The sequence below is a fragment of the Chrysochloris asiatica genome, unplaced genomic scaffold (assembly GCF_000296735.1).
Source record: "Chrysochloris asiatica unplaced genomic scaffold, ChrAsi1.0 scaffold00160, whole genome shotgun sequence".
Lineage (NCBI taxonomy): Eukaryota > Metazoa > Chordata > Mammalia > Afrosoricida > Chrysochloridae > Chrysochloris > Chrysochloris asiatica.
In genome coordinates this window covers 3,637,930-3,655,095 of record NW_006408678.1, presented here as the reverse complement: position 1 = coordinate 3,655,095, position 17,166 = coordinate 3,637,930, and the positions used below count along the sequence as shown (strand labels likewise).

The 17,166-nt window shown below is 41.4% G+C and overlaps 1 protein-coding gene across 1 annotated transcript in view; it reads right to left on the bottom strand.

Annotated features, from left to right (window-relative positions):
- PAH (phenylalanine hydroxylase) overlaps positions 1 to 17,166 on the bottom strand; it is a 101,056-nt gene that overhangs the window by 9,593 nt on the left and 74,297 nt on the right. Inside the window, exons 6-8 of the mRNA XM_006871087.1 lie at positions 8,032 to 8,228; positions 4,377 to 4,512; positions 2,811 to 2,880 (exon numbers count right to left, since the gene is read on the bottom strand). Coding sequence (XP_006871149.1) covers positions 2,811 to 2,880; positions 4,377 to 4,512; positions 8,032 to 8,228 — 403 coding nt within the window. The remainder of the gene's footprint in view (positions 1 to 2,810; positions 2,881 to 4,376; positions 4,513 to 8,031; positions 8,229 to 17,166) is intronic.

Sequence of the window (17,166 nt, the reverse complement as noted above, 5' to 3'; positions counted from 1 at the left end):
CTAGGTAGTATACAAAATCAACAAACATTCTTGTACGGTAACGTTTGAATTTGAGTAGGTAGAGACAGAAACAGAAACAATAAATATACAAATATGTGTTTTGGTAGGTGCTGTCTCTTCTTTGGGACTCCTGGTATGGCACTGTAGGATCAGCACTGCACTGTGAACCACAAGATCAGCAGTTTAAACCTACCAGCTGCTTCTTGGAAACTCTATTCTGGGTCACCATGAACTGGAACCGGCTCAATGGCACTTAACAGCAACAATATCTCTTCCTTGAGAAGAAGAAATAAAAGTAGAAAAGCAGAATGGGGTGAGGAGTGCTGTGGGAGGGAGGGAGAGTACAATTTTAAATAGGGCTGCAATTAGAAGGTGATACTTAAGCAAAGATTTGAAGGAGGTGAAGCTGTTGGCTCTGGTGACATCTGAGGGGAGGGTATTGTAGACCAAGTACACAGTTAATCCAAGGGCTTTGTAGGGCATGGAAATGTCAGTGGATGCAGGAAACTGAAAAATCAGTGTGGTTTATGCAAGTGATGGGGGAGTACTAGGTTATCAAAGAGAGATCACGTAGGGGTTTTCAGCCAATTTAAGTCCTTGACTTTTTATTGTCAGTGAAGTGACAAAAGCTGACATAAACAAGAGTGGCTGAGACCAGGTTGGTAGTAAGGCATATGATGAGAAATGGTTAGTTTTTACACAAATGGTTGGAAGGGAATTGGTTAGCGTTTTAAAGGCATAGTACACAGAATTGTCTGAAAGATTCGTTGTGGGACCTGTGGACAAGAAGGAGTCAGTGATGGTGCTAAGCTTTCAGTTGTGAGCAGCTAGAAGAAGTTATCAAAACTGATATACAAAGGGCTCTGGACAGAGAAACAAATCTTGGTGGTGTGCTTGGCTGCTATCCAAAAGACTGGCTGTTTTAACACACCAACTGCTCTGTAAGAAAAATATATAGCCACCTGCTTCTGTAAAGATTATGGCCTTGTAAAACCTATGGGGCAGGCCTACTCTTTCCCATGGGATTGCTAAATGTGAAAAAAAAAAAAGTTGTTCTTTCCCCATAGTAGCAAGACCTAGTTTTAAACCAGTCCTAAACATTCAGTACATAAGGTTGGTCGGTGGTTCAAGCTCACCAGCTGCTCCTTGGAAACCCTATGCAGGGTCGTTATGGGTTGGAACCAACTTGACGGCTCTTAACAACACCAGCAAACATTCAGTAAGAAGCTTGGTGGTTCTGTGTACTAGGTATCAGGTTACTAACTTCACAGTTGGCAATTTGAATCCACCTGTCACTCCACAGGGACAAAATAGGAGGTTGGTTACTCTAGGAAATATTTACAGCCCTGGAAACCCTATATGGAGTTGCTATGAATCCAAATTGATTCAACGGCAGTAGGTTAGCATTCAATAGCATCTTGGCAGCAGTAACTAAGGTTCTGAAAGTTAGCTGGTCAGCGATTGCTTCATTCCAATGGTGGCAGGTTCACAGTTAAAATTCAACTAATCTTTAAGCTTCTAAAAGATCAACATTCTCTGAACTCCACAATTCTCAAAATGCCATATAAGAGCAACAGTGTTCTTTGTATAGAGAGACTGTATTTTATAAATACAGTTCTCCCTTACTGTATTTATAAAGCAGCAAGTTTGGACTGGTTGTCATCATATATTAAGTTGTAGCCTCTTCATTCAACATGAATATTTATTTCTTCCAGAAACTTGTAACAGTGGTTACAAGTTTCACTGTGCATCATACTCAGTAAGACTGATATCTTGACCCAATATTTGCTCTACCCTCATTCTTCCTGGTAGGAAAGAAGAGGTAGGGAGGGCTTTTTCATGACCCACAACTGTGGAAACTGAGACCAAGATTGACCTAGCAACTTTCCCAGATCACAGAGCTGATTAGTGGCACAGATGGGGTCTTTGGGTACATCAGAGCCAAACCCCAACTTTCTTCATCCCAGCTACCCAACCACGGTTCTAGGCTGCTTCTCAGTATCTTAAGAGGATTGGTAGAATTCTTCCACTTATCCAAAAAGCATACTTTGAACCTGCTTATCACTGTAAACTACAGCAAGTTTGGATGAAACTCTAGGCAGCTGCTTTGATGCTGGTGACAAGACAGCCGACTACTTTTTTGCCAACAGTGGGTCAGGCTATTGGCTCTGAAGTTTTGGAAAATACCATCTCATTTTATCAGGGAATATAGACTAACAATCGACTAACAAGGTAGAAAATCACAAAGTACTTAGAAGTAGAGGAGAACCTAGAAGAAAGTGAGGTTACTTCTCTTGGGGATAAGGCAGAAGTGGGGAACATTTTTTTCTGCCAAAATTTATCACATCATTTGTGGGCCAGGCAAAATTATCAATTTTAAATTATCCTGCTATATTTGGTCCAACATTTCATTAACTCATCCCTAATGTGATGGCTGGAACTGCAGTAGTCTTGGCAGGGTCAGACCAAATGATTTCATGGGCCTTATATGGCCCATGGGCTGATGTTCCCCACCCCTGGGATAAGGGAAAGCTTCATGGATGGAAGAGCTCTTAAACTATCCCTGGTAAGACCAAGGAGACTGGTGAAATCAACAACATGCATATAATTGTGAGAGTGAGTGATTCATTACTACCACACTGTGGATCCCTGAGATGGATATATAACCTGCCCGCCCCATCTCAGGTGGCACTGTATACACTGCACCTGGTTTCTTCTCTAGATTAGAGCATAAGAGCCAATGTGGGTTCAGTTCATTTGATCAATCCATGTCATAGCCCTGTAACTAGAAAACTAAAGTGATTCCTTACCTGGGAAAATTGGGCAAAGCTGCGGTCTGAAAACAAGGGAACATGTCCCAACAGCTCATGGCAGATGTCACTGAAAGACAGAATGCACAAAGCTTGGAGAGGAGGATGGTTTACAAGCCAAGAGACTCAGTCTTTCTATCCGAGTAAAGGGCTGGAAGAAAAGAACTAACTCATTCAAGCTTATGGACTCAATGCCAAAAATAAGTGTTGTGCAGAGCTTGGGGTCAGATAAGATAAGGTACAAGAGAAAAGAAAGAAGAGAATGAGAAAGTCACAGAGGGTCAGGACACAGAGCCTTTGGAGTGTGCCCAGTCTTTGGGGGGTGGGACAAGGACATCAGTGTTGCTCCCATACATCTGAGTGAACTTTTGGTTGAGAGCACTTTATATCCCATCTTTCCCTTTGGATTGGCATTCCTGGGCAGATATAATATACTCAGTTATTCCCAAAGGAATTAGAAAAATTGAGCTATTCTTTTCTCAGTCTGATGGGAAACAGAAATCAAGGGGAAAAAAAATCTATATTCATTTAACACTTTCTGTGCCAGGTCATTAGGAGTAGGTCTGATTTGGAACAATGAACTGTGTGGGCAAGAAAAAGTCATTGTGGACATTCTACTGACTTTTTTTTTTTTTTTACATGCTGCATATGTTCTAGCTGACTAAAAAGACAGTTAAACACAAGCGTAAAAAGTACAGTGACCAGTCTTTCTCTAACTTCAGCCATGGCACAATCTACGCAAAGAAAGATTAAAATCATCTAGGAGCTCTGGTGGAGCTGTAAATTAAGTACTAGGCTTCTAACCTCAGGGTTGGCAGTTCAAGCCCACCAGTTGCTCCTTGGGAGAAAGATGAAACTGTCTGCTCCCATAAATATTTACAACCTCGGAAACCCTATACAGACTCACTATGAATCAGAATTGACTTGATGGCACTGGGTTTGTATGTATTTTTCTTTATGTTATTTATTTATTTATTTGTGTGTGTGTGTGTGTGTGTGTGTGTGTGTATACATATATCCAAGGAACCATGGTGGTGGGATAGTTAAGAACTAGGCTGCTAACAGAAAGGTTGGTAGTTTGAGTCCAACAGCCACTCTGTGAGAAAAAGACGTGGCAATCTGCTTCTGTAAAGATACCAGTCTTGTGCTGTGGGGTCCTAGAAAGTCACTGTGAGTGGGAATTGATTGATGGTAAAGGACTTGGTTTTGTATACCAATAGCTAGGAGAAGAGGTCCTTAGAGAGCATGACCACCACTTATTCCTTTTCCCATTTCAAATTTCATAGTTTCTAATTTCTACAATCCATTCAGAATTTTATTCCCACTGCCAGGGGTTTATGAATCTTGGGTCCACAGGATTAGCTCCCCAAAACCAATCAGTCTAGTCCATTCTGACAGAGAAAATCCTCTGAGTGGGTACATTGCTGTCTTAGTACCACTGATAAACAATCTGGTCAACTATCCCTGTGTACCCGTTGATACTGAACCCAAATCTCGCTCCCAGGGAAAGGAGAAATGGTGTTCGCTGGGGGTCACTCAACAGCACGAGCAGTGCTCAGTACTCACGGTTCAGGTGTGTACATGGGCTTGGATCCATGTCTGATGTACTGTGTGCAGTGGAAGACCCGAAAGGCCAGGCCACCCAGGAAGTCCCGAGAGGAAAGCAGGCCAGCCACAGGTCGGAGGCGGAAACCAGTACAAGCTGAGAAGCACAAAGGAGAGAGAACACTCATATCCCATCTCAGTGGAGCCAGAGGGACCTGGGAAACCTTAGGTAAGGAAGTCAGACAGCCAGCTGCCTAGGTGCTTGGAATCTCTGTCCCACTCCTTACTAGCTAGGTGACTTGAGTCAAGTTACTTCATTTGTCTGGAACTAAGTTTTCTCATCTGCCAAACGAAAATAGGTACTTTTTTGGGTTATTCTATAAAAAGAGCTAATGAATCTAAAGTACTTAGCACATAGCCTACCACATAGGAAACACTCGATATGTTTAGTTTTCACTATTGTTAAGGAGAAAAAGAATAGATACTCAGGAAAGCACTGATCCCCTGCTTTCTTTTTCCAGAGTGGGGAGGGAATCACCACTATACTTGCCAGAAAGAGAAGCATGGAAGAAACACTTCTAGCCAATCTACTGATCTACCATGCCTCACACAGTCCACTCTCTGAGTGGGACCACTTGTGAGGAGGAAGTGAGTATTCCTAACTTGATGCATTCCAAACTTTTTGTCTCTCTGACTAAACCTGTCCATAGAGAAGTGCATTCTGGTCCACTCTTGACCATCAATGGACTGGCAGGTACATTTATCTAATTCTAGGAAGTCCACTTTGGCTGTACATTTATGCCATATTCTCTAAAGTGCTTCTCACCAGTAATAACCAACTTTTGATTACTATCTCTGGTTCTTTTATCTGTCTCTATCTGTCTCTCAATTGGTTCCAAATTTGTGGTGGTTGTTAAGTGCTGTTGAGTTAGTTCTAAGTCATAGCAACCTTGTACAGGGTTTCCAAAAGTGACTGTTGAGTGTGAACTGCTGACCACCTTGTGGTTAGCAATCCAGAGCTTATATCCTACAGCACCACACACACGAGGGCTCTGAAAGCCTTATCTTTCTCCCATGGAGTAGCTGGTGGACTCAAATCACCGATCTTGGGGTCCACAGTCCAGAACTTACTTTAAAGAGCCACCACACTCCATACATTACAAATTTAGAAGGAGAATAATGATGGTGATAAAAATAATAACAAAGACTAACACATATATTGTTTGTACCTGCCACATGTCAGAAACTGTTCTAACTCTTTCTACAACTCTCACAATAACTAACTCTCATAATAACTCTGGGAACCTAGGTACACATGAGGCAGCTGGTACATACAGAACTTAAGTCTCTTGTCCAAGGTATCAAGCTAGGAAGAGGCAATCTGCCTTTACAATCTGTTCTCAATTATTGTAATTTCCACAACTGCCAGCATTATTGCTTAGTTTGTCTTATTTGTAGCTAAAACAATGCTGATAACTAGCCACAAAGCGTCTTTAGGCCTCCCTCATTCCTCCTTCTACATTCTCTGTTCCTTCAGGCTGAAGCTCACTCAGCTTGGAAGTTCTCTCCCCTCTTTATCTAAGAAGTAAAGGCCCATGAAACCATTTGGTCTGACCCTGCCAGGGGAACTGTCATTCCAGCCATCACATCATTGGTGGTGTGCCATGGAGTTGTTTCTGACTCATGGTGACCCTGCATAGAGTTTCTGAGGCTGTAAATCTTTATGGGAGCAGAAAGTCTCATCTCTCTCCCATGAAATGGCTGGTAATTTCAAACTGCTGACCTTGAGGTTAGCAGCCCGACTTGTAACCACTACACTACCAGAGTTCCTTAGGCATCACATTAGGGGTGAGTTCATTAAATGTTTGGCCACATATAGCAGGCTAATTGCTGAGTTGATCATTTTGTATGGCCTATCAATGATGCTATAAATTTTGGCAGAAAAAAAGGTTCCCTAGCTCTGCAATGGAAAAACACTACAAAGTCATCTAGTCCCACCCAGTTTATCACTTTCCTCCCTGCCACATAGTTTTCCTGACTCTTTGCCCCAGAGCAGATGACACCATCTCTGCACAGCTCTGATGCACAGAAAATGCTTTATGTCCTGGTATGATGCTGTAAGATCAGCACTGGACTGTGAACCACAAGGTTAGTGGTTCAAACACACCAGCTGCTTCTTGGAAACCCTATGCAGGATCACTATGAGTTGGCTCCGACACAACAACACACAACAACAACATCATAAACCATTAGTGTCTTGACTCCCCCCAACCCGATCTACCTGGCATATTGCTTGTGTTCAATACAGGTTGCTGTCGAGTTGATTTCAATTCATAGAAACCCCATGTGACAGAGAACTGTTGGGTTTTCTAGACTATGGCTCTGTAGGATAAGCCCTTAAACCATTGGGTTTTCTAGACTATGGCTCTGTAGGATAAGCCCTTAATCTCAGAGCTGTTTGAACCACAAGGTCAGCAGCTCAAGCTCACATGCTGCTCCTCAGAAACCCTATACAGGATCACAATGGGTTGGAATTGACTCGGCAGCATTTAGCAACAACAACAACAACAGTCTTTATAGGAATTCGGTTAGTAGCTAAGCACTTACAACAATCAGCTAACACGTAAGTGCTTGGCTATTAACCAAATGGTTGGCAGTTCAAATTTATACATCATCTCCATGAAAGAGACACTTGGTGATCTGTTCCCATAAAGATTGGTGGTGGTGGTGGTAAGTGCCATTGAGTCAGTTCCAATCCACAGAGATCATGTATAGGGTTTCCTAGGAGCAGCTGGTGAACTTGAACAGCTGACTTTGTGGATTAAACTGACTTTGAAGTCCAGTGCATTAATCTAGAGCACCACACCAAGACTCCGTTAGTTATTATTTCCCCAGAATTATGGCACTGTGGGTTAATGTGCCAGACTGCAAAGTCGGCAGTTCAAGCTCACCAGCTGCTCCTCAGAAACCCTATACAGGGTCACTATGGGTTGGAACTGACTCGATGACACTTAACAACAACAAATCAGAAAGAAAAACACCTGCCTCAACTCGAAATGATGTCCATGGTGAAACATCCAGATAAGCCTATTGGTCCACTCAGATATCAATCTAGCCCAACTTTACAGAGCACCTACAGTCTCTGCAGCACTATGGTGGCTGCTTTCTTACTGCATCCTCACAATTTCCTTAATAGAAAGTTTAGAGGGCTATCACAATCTCCATTCTACAGATGACAAACCAAGGTAGGTTCACCTAGCTAGAGAGGGTCAAGGGCAAAATTCATACCATACGCATGGACTCAGAACTTAGGGCAATTGGCATGGCCCCAAATGCACATACTATTGCCCTATCACAACCCAGCAGGGGTTGCAGGGAGGACTCTGATTGGACATCCTGGATCTTGACTATGAAAGAAAATGTTTTTCATGGGTATGTATACCCGAAAACCCATGCCTGGTGCCTCCTCAGGGAAGAGTGTGGGTTTTTGATGGAAGCTGGACGGGAGAGGGGAGCCTAGCAGTGAATTCAGGAGAACCAACCTGCATGCATTGCTACAACACTTTCACTCATTGTTACTTTCCTGTTTTTATTTTTCCTCCCCCCTCTTCCTTCCTCTCTCCCAGCCCTCTCCCATCACTTCCTTGCAGGGCCTTTGGCCCTGACGTGGACTTACTCTGTAGAAATTGAGAAACCTCTTCCAGCTGGGGGATGTTATCTTCACGGAAGCCACAGTACTTTTCCAGAAGTGGGAAAATGTGATTGTGCTCATAGCAAGCATGGGTTTTGTATAAGGACTTCAGGGTCCTAAACACTGTCCCCCACGTTTTCTTTTCTTCCTCTGTGTATTCCACTCGAGGGATGGGCTGCCCACTAGAAAACAGACAAAAGACATGTGTGTCCAGTCAGGTAGGCTCTGAGAGGAGGAAGGAAGGGAGACGGGACTCAGCGTGTCTGAGAGTTATCAGCAGACTCTGTTGTTGTTGGAGGCCATTGAGTCAATTCTGACGCAGAGAACCCACATGACAGCATAGAACTGTCACACCAGGTTCTTTACAGGGACAAATCACCTTGTCTTTTTTCCATGGAGCCACTGTTGGTGTTAAGTACTGTTAGCTCAGTTCCAACTCAAAGCAACCCTGGATAGGGTGTCCTAGGAGTAGCTGATGGGTTTGAACCATTGACTTCATGGTTAGAAGTCCAGTGCTTATCCTACAGTGCCACACCAGGAGTCCACTAGGTAGATTCAAACTGCTAACCAGAATGTTTACTTGTTGCGCCACAAGACTCCATCCACTGTAGCTATGTCAGTTCTGATACACTGTAACCCTATAGGACAGAGCGGAACTGCTCCATAGGGTTTCCTAGGCTATACATCTTCACTGAATCAGACTGCTTCATCTTTCTCCCATGGAGCAGCTGTTAGGTTTGAACCACCAACCTTTCAGTTAGCAAGCCAGACTATCATGGATTGAAAACATTATTGCAAAGGGTAAAACTCCTCTTCTTGAGATCAGAAATACTCATGTCTCAATAGTCCACATGAAAGACTGAGTTGGCTCAGCAATGTACAAATTTGTATCTCAGCAGCTATCACTTAGCCTTTCTCCTCTCCTACCTCTCTAGTCCAGAGTGGACATTCACTTACCTTCTGGAGCCAGGCAGGAAACAGACGTGTAAAGAAGTAATTGGAATTCAATGGTAAGGATGGGGCTGATATGAATCGAACAATGAATTCTCTTTCTAAATAAAGGTGTCCAAGTTCAATAAGAAGTCTAGTGTTGCAATGTGGGTTAATGCAATGGACTGCAAAGACGGTTTGAACCACAAGATTGGCGGCTCAAACTCACCAACAGCTTTTCGGAAACCAGCCGCTCCGCGGGAGAAAGATGAGGCTTTCTACTCCTGTAAAGATTTACACCCTCGGAAACCCTGTACAGGGTCGCTATGGGTCGGAACCGACTCGACGGCACTTAACAACAACAACAACAACATGCAGGGTTGTTATGGGTCGTAATTGACTTGATGGCATTTAATAACAACAAAGTTCAATAAAAGTGACATAGTGTTTTTTGTTTTGTTTTGTTATTAAATATGGAATGCTTCATGAATTTGCGTGTCATCCTTGCGCAGGGGCCATGCTAATCTTCTCTGTATCATTCCAATTTTAGTATATGTGCTGGCGAAGTGAGCACTGTTTTATTCCATGTGTTTTATACAATGTCAAGTAAAGTAATTACATCTGTGGGCTAAACTAGATTCAATACATGGGCCATGAGTCTGAGACCTCTGGTTTAGTGAGCCATTCACTTCTTGAATTTGATATTTCTGTTTCCGGGATATTATCAACGTATATCTATGCATAGTAGTTACAAAATATGTTTCTAGCATCTTCTGCTCTGACATACAGAATTGGAGGGAGTTTGATAAGGTTTCTATGCTGGGACCTATCCATAGGTCCAGAGAGGAGAGGAAGGCCAGGCATCTGGATTCCAATAAACTCCCCCACATGATTGTGATGCATGCTGTAATTTGAGAGTCTTTTGTTTGTAAGACCCTTCTCAAAACCACCTAAGAATCATCTGGGTTCTGAACAGTGAAAACAAAAAGAAAATCAAAACCTAATTTCAAAGACCAGGGACTATTCCCTGGCCTCCAGGGCTGTTTCTGTAACAGGGTACATAGTGTCTGGGACAAGACAGGGCTGTTTACTCTGAAATGATGGATCATCCAAAAGACATCCTTCCTGCCTTTTCAGAGTTGTAGCTTATTCAATGACATTAAAGCAAAGCTACTGTTATTTTATACAGAAAGCTGGGAGGGGACTCAGGAGGAAAAGACAGATTTTTTTGCTTAAGAAGCCAACGCAAGTCAACCCAGAGATTGCTGTGGTAAAGAAAAGTGATTGTGAAAAAAACACAAAAACACGAACACTCTCTGTACAAAAGAAGGCAGTATTATTTCAGGGCAAAGCATTGATGGGAAAGATGGCAGGCTTTGGAGACAGACATAGATGGATTCAATACCTAGCTGTCCATTTTTAAGCTGTGTGGTCTCAGGCAATTTAATAACCTCTCTGGGCCTCAAATTATGCAGCTGTAACATGTAGCTAATAAAAAAGCAACAACTTACAGGATGGGAGTCCTGGTATAAGATTGTAGGATAAGCACTGGACTGCAAAGTCAATTTGAACTGCTAAGTAGTGGCTTAAACATACCAGCTGCTCCTCAGAAACCCTATACAAGGTTGCTATCAGTTGGAAGTGACTCGACAGCACTTAACAACAGTAACAATTTACAGAATGGGAGTCCTGGTGTGGTGCTATAGGCTTAGCACTGGACTGCTATCCATATATCAGTTAAATTAAGTAACATCATAACTTCCTCTAGGATATAGCCTAAAGATAGTAGGGTGGACCCTAATCTTCATACCTCCTGAGTGGTGTTTTATAAAAGGGAAACACACACAGGGAGGAAGACAGCATGAGAGATAAGTAGCAAGACATGTCTATAGAAGCTGAAAGAGCTGAGAAAGGATCTTCCCCTAGAACCCACATACAGAAAGCATAGCCCTGCTGATACACCAAATGTAGACACCCAGCCTCCAGAACTAATGAGTAAATAAATTGCTGTCTTTAAAGTCACACACTCTATGTATTTTGTTACAAAGCCTTAGGCAACAGGGATTCTCCGTTCCTTTGGTGGTGGTGGTCATGAAGGTGGTTGTGTGCCACTGACTCAGTTCTAATTTATGGTGACCCAGAATAGGGTTTCCAAGGCTTTAAATCTTTATGGGAACAAGAAACCTCATTTTTCTTCTATAGGGCGACAGGTAGATTTGAACTACTGACCTTGCAGTTAGCAGCCCAGCTCGTAATCCACTACACCATTGTTGTTGTGTTGTTAAGTGCCACCGAGTTGGTTCTGACCATAGTGACCCTATATAGACTCTTTTCTTTGGTGCTAAATTCAATCTAAGGAGCTCTGGTAGCGTAGTGGTTACAAATCGGGCTGCGAACCTTAAGGTCAGCAGTTCGAAACTACCAGCTGTTCCGTGGGAGAAAGATGAGGCTTTCTGCTGCTGTAAAGATTTCCAGCCTCGGAAACCCTGTACAGGGTCGATATGAGTCGGAATTGACTCCACTGCACATAACCACCACCACTAAATTCAATCTGGTAAGTACTCAGATGCCAGGCATTGTACCATATCCTAGTGAAAGCGATGAAGATATGAATACAGACCTCAAGGAGTTTACAGTCTTCAATGAGGGAAACAGACAAGCAGACAGAGAATTTTAACCCCTGAACAATAAATGAGTTGAGTGCTCTGGGGGCACACAGGGAAAAGGAAGAGAATAAAAAAAGACTTCAAGGAAATGTTGACATTTGTTGAGCTGAGGCTTAATGGATAGGTAGAAGTTTGGGAGGCAAAAGGGAAAGGAAAAACTTCCAGGTAGAGAAAGGGGCATATCTAAATGTTCCCTAAGTAGGATGAGTACACTGCCCCTCCTTGATTACATGGGAAGGATGATCTTGCAACTCTGGGGGAGTCTACAGACACTCAGACAAGTGGCTGAGAATGACTTTGGAGTCGGACCAACCTGGGTCCAAAATCTGATGATGCCACTTAGTTATTAGTTTCATGAACATGGCCAATTGTTGTTGTTATTGTTGTTAGGTGCTGTCCAGTTGGTTCAGACTCATCACCACCCTCATGAACAACAGAATGACACACTGCCCTCTCAGTTGTTGTTATGTTTGAGTCCATTGCGGCTGCCACTGTATCAATCCATCTTGTCAGCTTTTTCACTGACCCTTCACTTTGTCAAGCATAATGTCCTCCTCCAGTGACTGGTTCCTCCTGGTAACATATCCCAAGTATGAGAGAACCACGTCTCACTATCCTGGCTTTTAAGGAGTATTCTGGTGTACTTCATCCAATACAGATTTGTTTGTTTGTTTTCCTGGCAGTCCATGATACTTTTAATTTTCTTCTCCAACACTATAACTCAAATGTATCAATTCTTTTATAGTCTTCCTTATTCAGTGTCCAAGTTTAACATGCATATGAGGCTATTTGGCTTGGGTCAGGCATACCTTAGTCCACAAATGGACATTTTTGCACTTCAACATTTTATAGAGGTTTTGAGCAGTAAATTTACCCAATGCAGTACATCATTTGATTTCTTGACTGCTATCTCCATGAGTGTTGATTGTGGATTCACACAAGATGAAGTCTTTGACAACTTCAATCTTTTCTCCATTGATCCTGATGTTATTTATTAGTACAATTGTGAGGATTTGTGTTTTCTTTACATTGAGGTACAATCCATACTGAAGGCTGTAGTCTTTGATCTTCATCAGTAATCATTTCAAGTTCTTTTCCAGCAAGAAATTTTTCAATGTTTCCAGCAAGAAATATTGTTTCATTTGTATATCACGGCTTACAGTGACTCTTTCTCCAGTCCTGACGCCATGTTTTTTTTTTCATATAATCCAGTTTCTCAGATTATTTGCTCAGTATACAGATTTAATAAGTATGGTGAAAGGGTACAACCCTAGCAAACACTTTTCCTGATTTCAAACCAGGAAGTATCCCCTTGTTCTGTTCGAATGACTGCCTCTTGGCCTATATGCAGGTTTCTCATAAGCACAATTAAGTGTTCTGGAATACCCATTCTTTGCAATATTATCCATAATTTGTTACAATCCACAGAGATGAGTGCCTTTGAATAGGTAATAAAGTACACGTAAACATCATTCCAGAATTCTCTGCTTTCTGCCAATTCATCTAACATCAGCAATAATATCTCAAATTCCACATCCTCTTCAGAATCTGACTTCAATTTCTGGCAATTCCCTGTAGATGTATTGTTGCAACCATTTCTGAATTACCTTCAGCAAAATTTTACTTGCCTGTGATATTAATGATATTGTTCAATGATTTTGCATTCTTTTGGGTCACCTTTTTTTGAAATGGGCATAATAAATACGGATCTTTTCTAATTGGTTGATCACGTTTCCAAGTTTCTTGGTGTAGAGGAATCAGAGGCTACAACAATTTGTTGATATATTTCCATTTGAAGTCCATCAATTTCTGGACTCTTGATCTTTACCAATGTTCTCAGTGCAACTTTTACTTCTTCTTTCAGTACCATCAGTCGTGGTCATATGCTACTTTTTTACATGATTAAATATCAACTGATACTTTTTGGTTCAGTGACTGTGTATGCGTTCCATCTTCTTTTGATGCTTTCTGTATCATTCAATATTTTTCCATAGGATCTTACAATAACTTCAAGTTGAGGCATGAATTTTTTTTCTTCAGTTCTTTGAGAACATGCTAAGTGTGCTCTTCCCTTTTGGTTTTCTAACTCCAGGCTTTTGCACATCTCATTATAATACTTCACTTTGTCTTCTCTAGTTGCCATTTGAAATTCTCCATTCAGCTCTTTTGCTTCCTCATTTCCTTAAGACATTTTAAGTTTCTCTACGATCAAGAGCAAATTTAAGTCTCTTCTGACAATTATTTTTTTTTTTTTTTTCTTTCTTTCCGGTCTTTTTATGACCTTTTGCTTTCTTCAAGTACAATATTCTTGATGTCATCTCACAAGTCTTCTGGTCTTCAGTAATTAGTGTCTAATGCATCAAATTTGTTCTTGAGATGGTCTCTAAATTTAGGTGGGATATATCCAAGGTCATATTTTGGATTTTGTGGGCTTGTTTTCATTTTCTTCAGTTTCAGGCTGAACTTGCAAATGTACATATGATGGTCTATTCCAAAATTGAACCCTGGCCTTGTTTTGACTGATGATATTGATCTTCTTCATGGTCTTTCCCCACAGATATAGTCAATTCGATTTCTGTGTATTCTATCTGGTGACATTCATGTATATAGTTGTCTTTTGTGTTGTTAAAAAAAAAGTATTTACAATGAATAAGTCATTGAGCTTGCAAAATTCTATCATGCAATCTCCAGCATCATATTCATAGCCAAGGACATATTTTTCAACTACTTGTCCTTCCTCTCTGTTTCCAACTTCCTCATTCCAATCACTAAAAGTTATCAGTGCGTCTTGATTGCATGTTAGGTCAATTTCAAACTGAAGAAGGTAGTAGAAATTTTCAATTTCGTCTTCACTGGCTTTAGTAGTTGGTTGTAACTTTGAACAATAGTGGTATTAACTAATCTTCTTGTAAGTATATGTATATTATCCTATTACAGACAGCATTGTATGTCATCATAAATCTTGAAATGCTCTTTTTGTAAATGAATGTGACTCCCTTTCTCTTTAATCTAGTTCAAAATGACTAATGCATGTCCAATTCAGTTCACTAATGCCTAGGATAGTTATCATTATCTCATTTGAGTTGTTCCCCATCAGCAAAGGATGGTCCCAAAAGTTTTGCTCCATCCTCCTCATTAAGATGAACTCTGCCTTGAAGAGGCAGCCCTTCCCCAGTCCTATTTTGAGTGTTTTCCAACCTGAGGGGCTCATCTTCCAGCTCTTTATCAGATAATGTTCTGCTGTTATTCATATGCTTTTCAGTGACTAATCATTCAGAAGTAGTCCACCTTACCTTCTGAGTCTGTCCATCATGCCTCAACAAACCTACCTCAACACTTAGCAAATAGATATTCAATTGAATGTGGTACTATCTGAGAAGGGCTCTTGCCTGTACCTGATGTGATGCTGCCCACCTGACCATAAGGAGACTAAGGAGGAAACAGTGAAAAGAGGTTAACACATTCTGTCATGCCTTCTTAGCCCAGCCAAGACTCACATGAGCCCTGAAGTTTTTGACCAATGTCAGAAAAGTTCTTGATTCATCCATTCCTAATAATCAATCAGGGAAAGAACTTTACTCATTTTCTCTAGAGGTATTGCCATTCTGAAGGTAACTATGGCACAATGAACAGTTAAGTTCTGGACTGTTAACCAAATTGTTGGTGGTTCGAACCCAACAGTAACTCCAAAGAAGAAAAATGTGCCAGTCTGTTTCCATAAAGCTTACAGCCTTGGGGAGTTTTACTTTGTCCTATAAGGTATGGTGTAGTGGTTATGAACAGGGTTGCGAACCTTAAGGTCAGCAGTTCGAAACTACCAGCTGCTCCAAGGGAGAAAGATGAGGCTTTCTGCTCCCGTAAAGATTTACAGCCTTGGAAACCCTGTACAGGGTCTCTATGGGTCGGAAATGACTCAATGGCACTAACAACAACAACAACATAAGGTATAGCACTGTGGGTTAATGTGCTGGACTGCAAGGTCAGTTTAAACCACAAAGTTAGTGGCTCAAGCTCACCAGTCGCTCCTTGGAAATCATATACGAGGTTGCTATGAGTTGAAACAGAATCAATGGTACTTAACAACAACAACAACATAGGGTTGCTATGAGACTGGATTGACCTGATCAACATCACACAACAACAACAACATGTGTATAGTATACAAAGTCCCATCATCTCTTTTGTCTCTCCTATATCATATCAAAGCTTTCAATTTAAAGCACTATTACCTCTGTGTTCCGATCAACTTGTAAGATCTCAGTTTCTTCTTGTGCGTGTCTGTCCCACGCCTTTCACTAAGTAGATCAATATTCCATACGGTTTTCAGTTGCTTATTTTTCAAAAGTAGACCATCATACCTTTATTCCTAGGCATGTCTGGGTAGACTCAAACCTCTCATTTTTCATTAAGTCAGCAATCTAGCACTTTAACTGTTTGTAGCATCCAAAGATTGACTCAGTTACAACCCAGGAATGATGCTCAGGCCCAAAACACTCAGCTCTCCATGGAAATATTTCTCTTGCTCCCATGGTGCAAAATAACAAAACAGTCTTCTTTCCAAGTAATATGTTAGCTATTTTCATTTTCTTTAGGCTAAAGCAGGGTTGAGCTCTGGTAGCATAGTGGTTACGAATCAGGCTGCAAACCTTAAGGTCAGCAGTTCGAAACTACCAGCTGTTCCATGGGAGAAAGACGAAGCTTTCTGCTCCTGTAAAGATTTCCAGCCTCGGAAACCCTGTACAGGGTCGCTATGAGTCGGAACCAATGCCACGGCACATAACAACAACAAAAAAGCAGGGTAAGAAAGGAGCCTAGACATTCAAATGAACAACAGAAAAAGGCAAATCTACCCTAAAATTGCCCAAGGCAGCTAGCTGGTCAACTAGAATGAAGCAGAACACAGAGACTTGGTTTGCCTGAAACCTCCAATGATTCATTAGTTAGTAAAACAGCCAACTCCTTTAATGGAAATGACTCTCGTTTTCCTTCTTCTGTGTTTAATGTGGAGGGAGAATATCAGCGGCTGTTTTATGAGTTCTGAAGCCTTTTATAATTACTTCAGTTACTACTTAATAATTAGACAACAAAATTTGGGAAAGAGCTGGGCCCCAGAACAGTGAGTAAATCTGTTTTGTCTAAAGGCAATTTTAAAAGCATGCATTACTAAAGGAGTGATTGAGAGGCTTAGACACACCATCCACACACAGTACTCACATAAAACATTCATAAACAACATACAGAAGACACACTCACATAATGTACACACAACTTACATAGCACACACACAACACATACATATAATCCTGACCAAGGGCATCAGTGGGGTCAGTAGGGTTGATGTTACCCAGTGAGGTAACTCATGGTGTCACCCCTCCACTACTGACCTCCTCCCACACCAAACCATATAGAATCCCTAATAATGGTTGGTATCGTAGACTAATGTGTGACAAATATCATCTTAGCATAATATCTGTTAATTTAACTAATGTTATTTGTTGTGTTGTTGTTGTTGTTGTTATGTGCT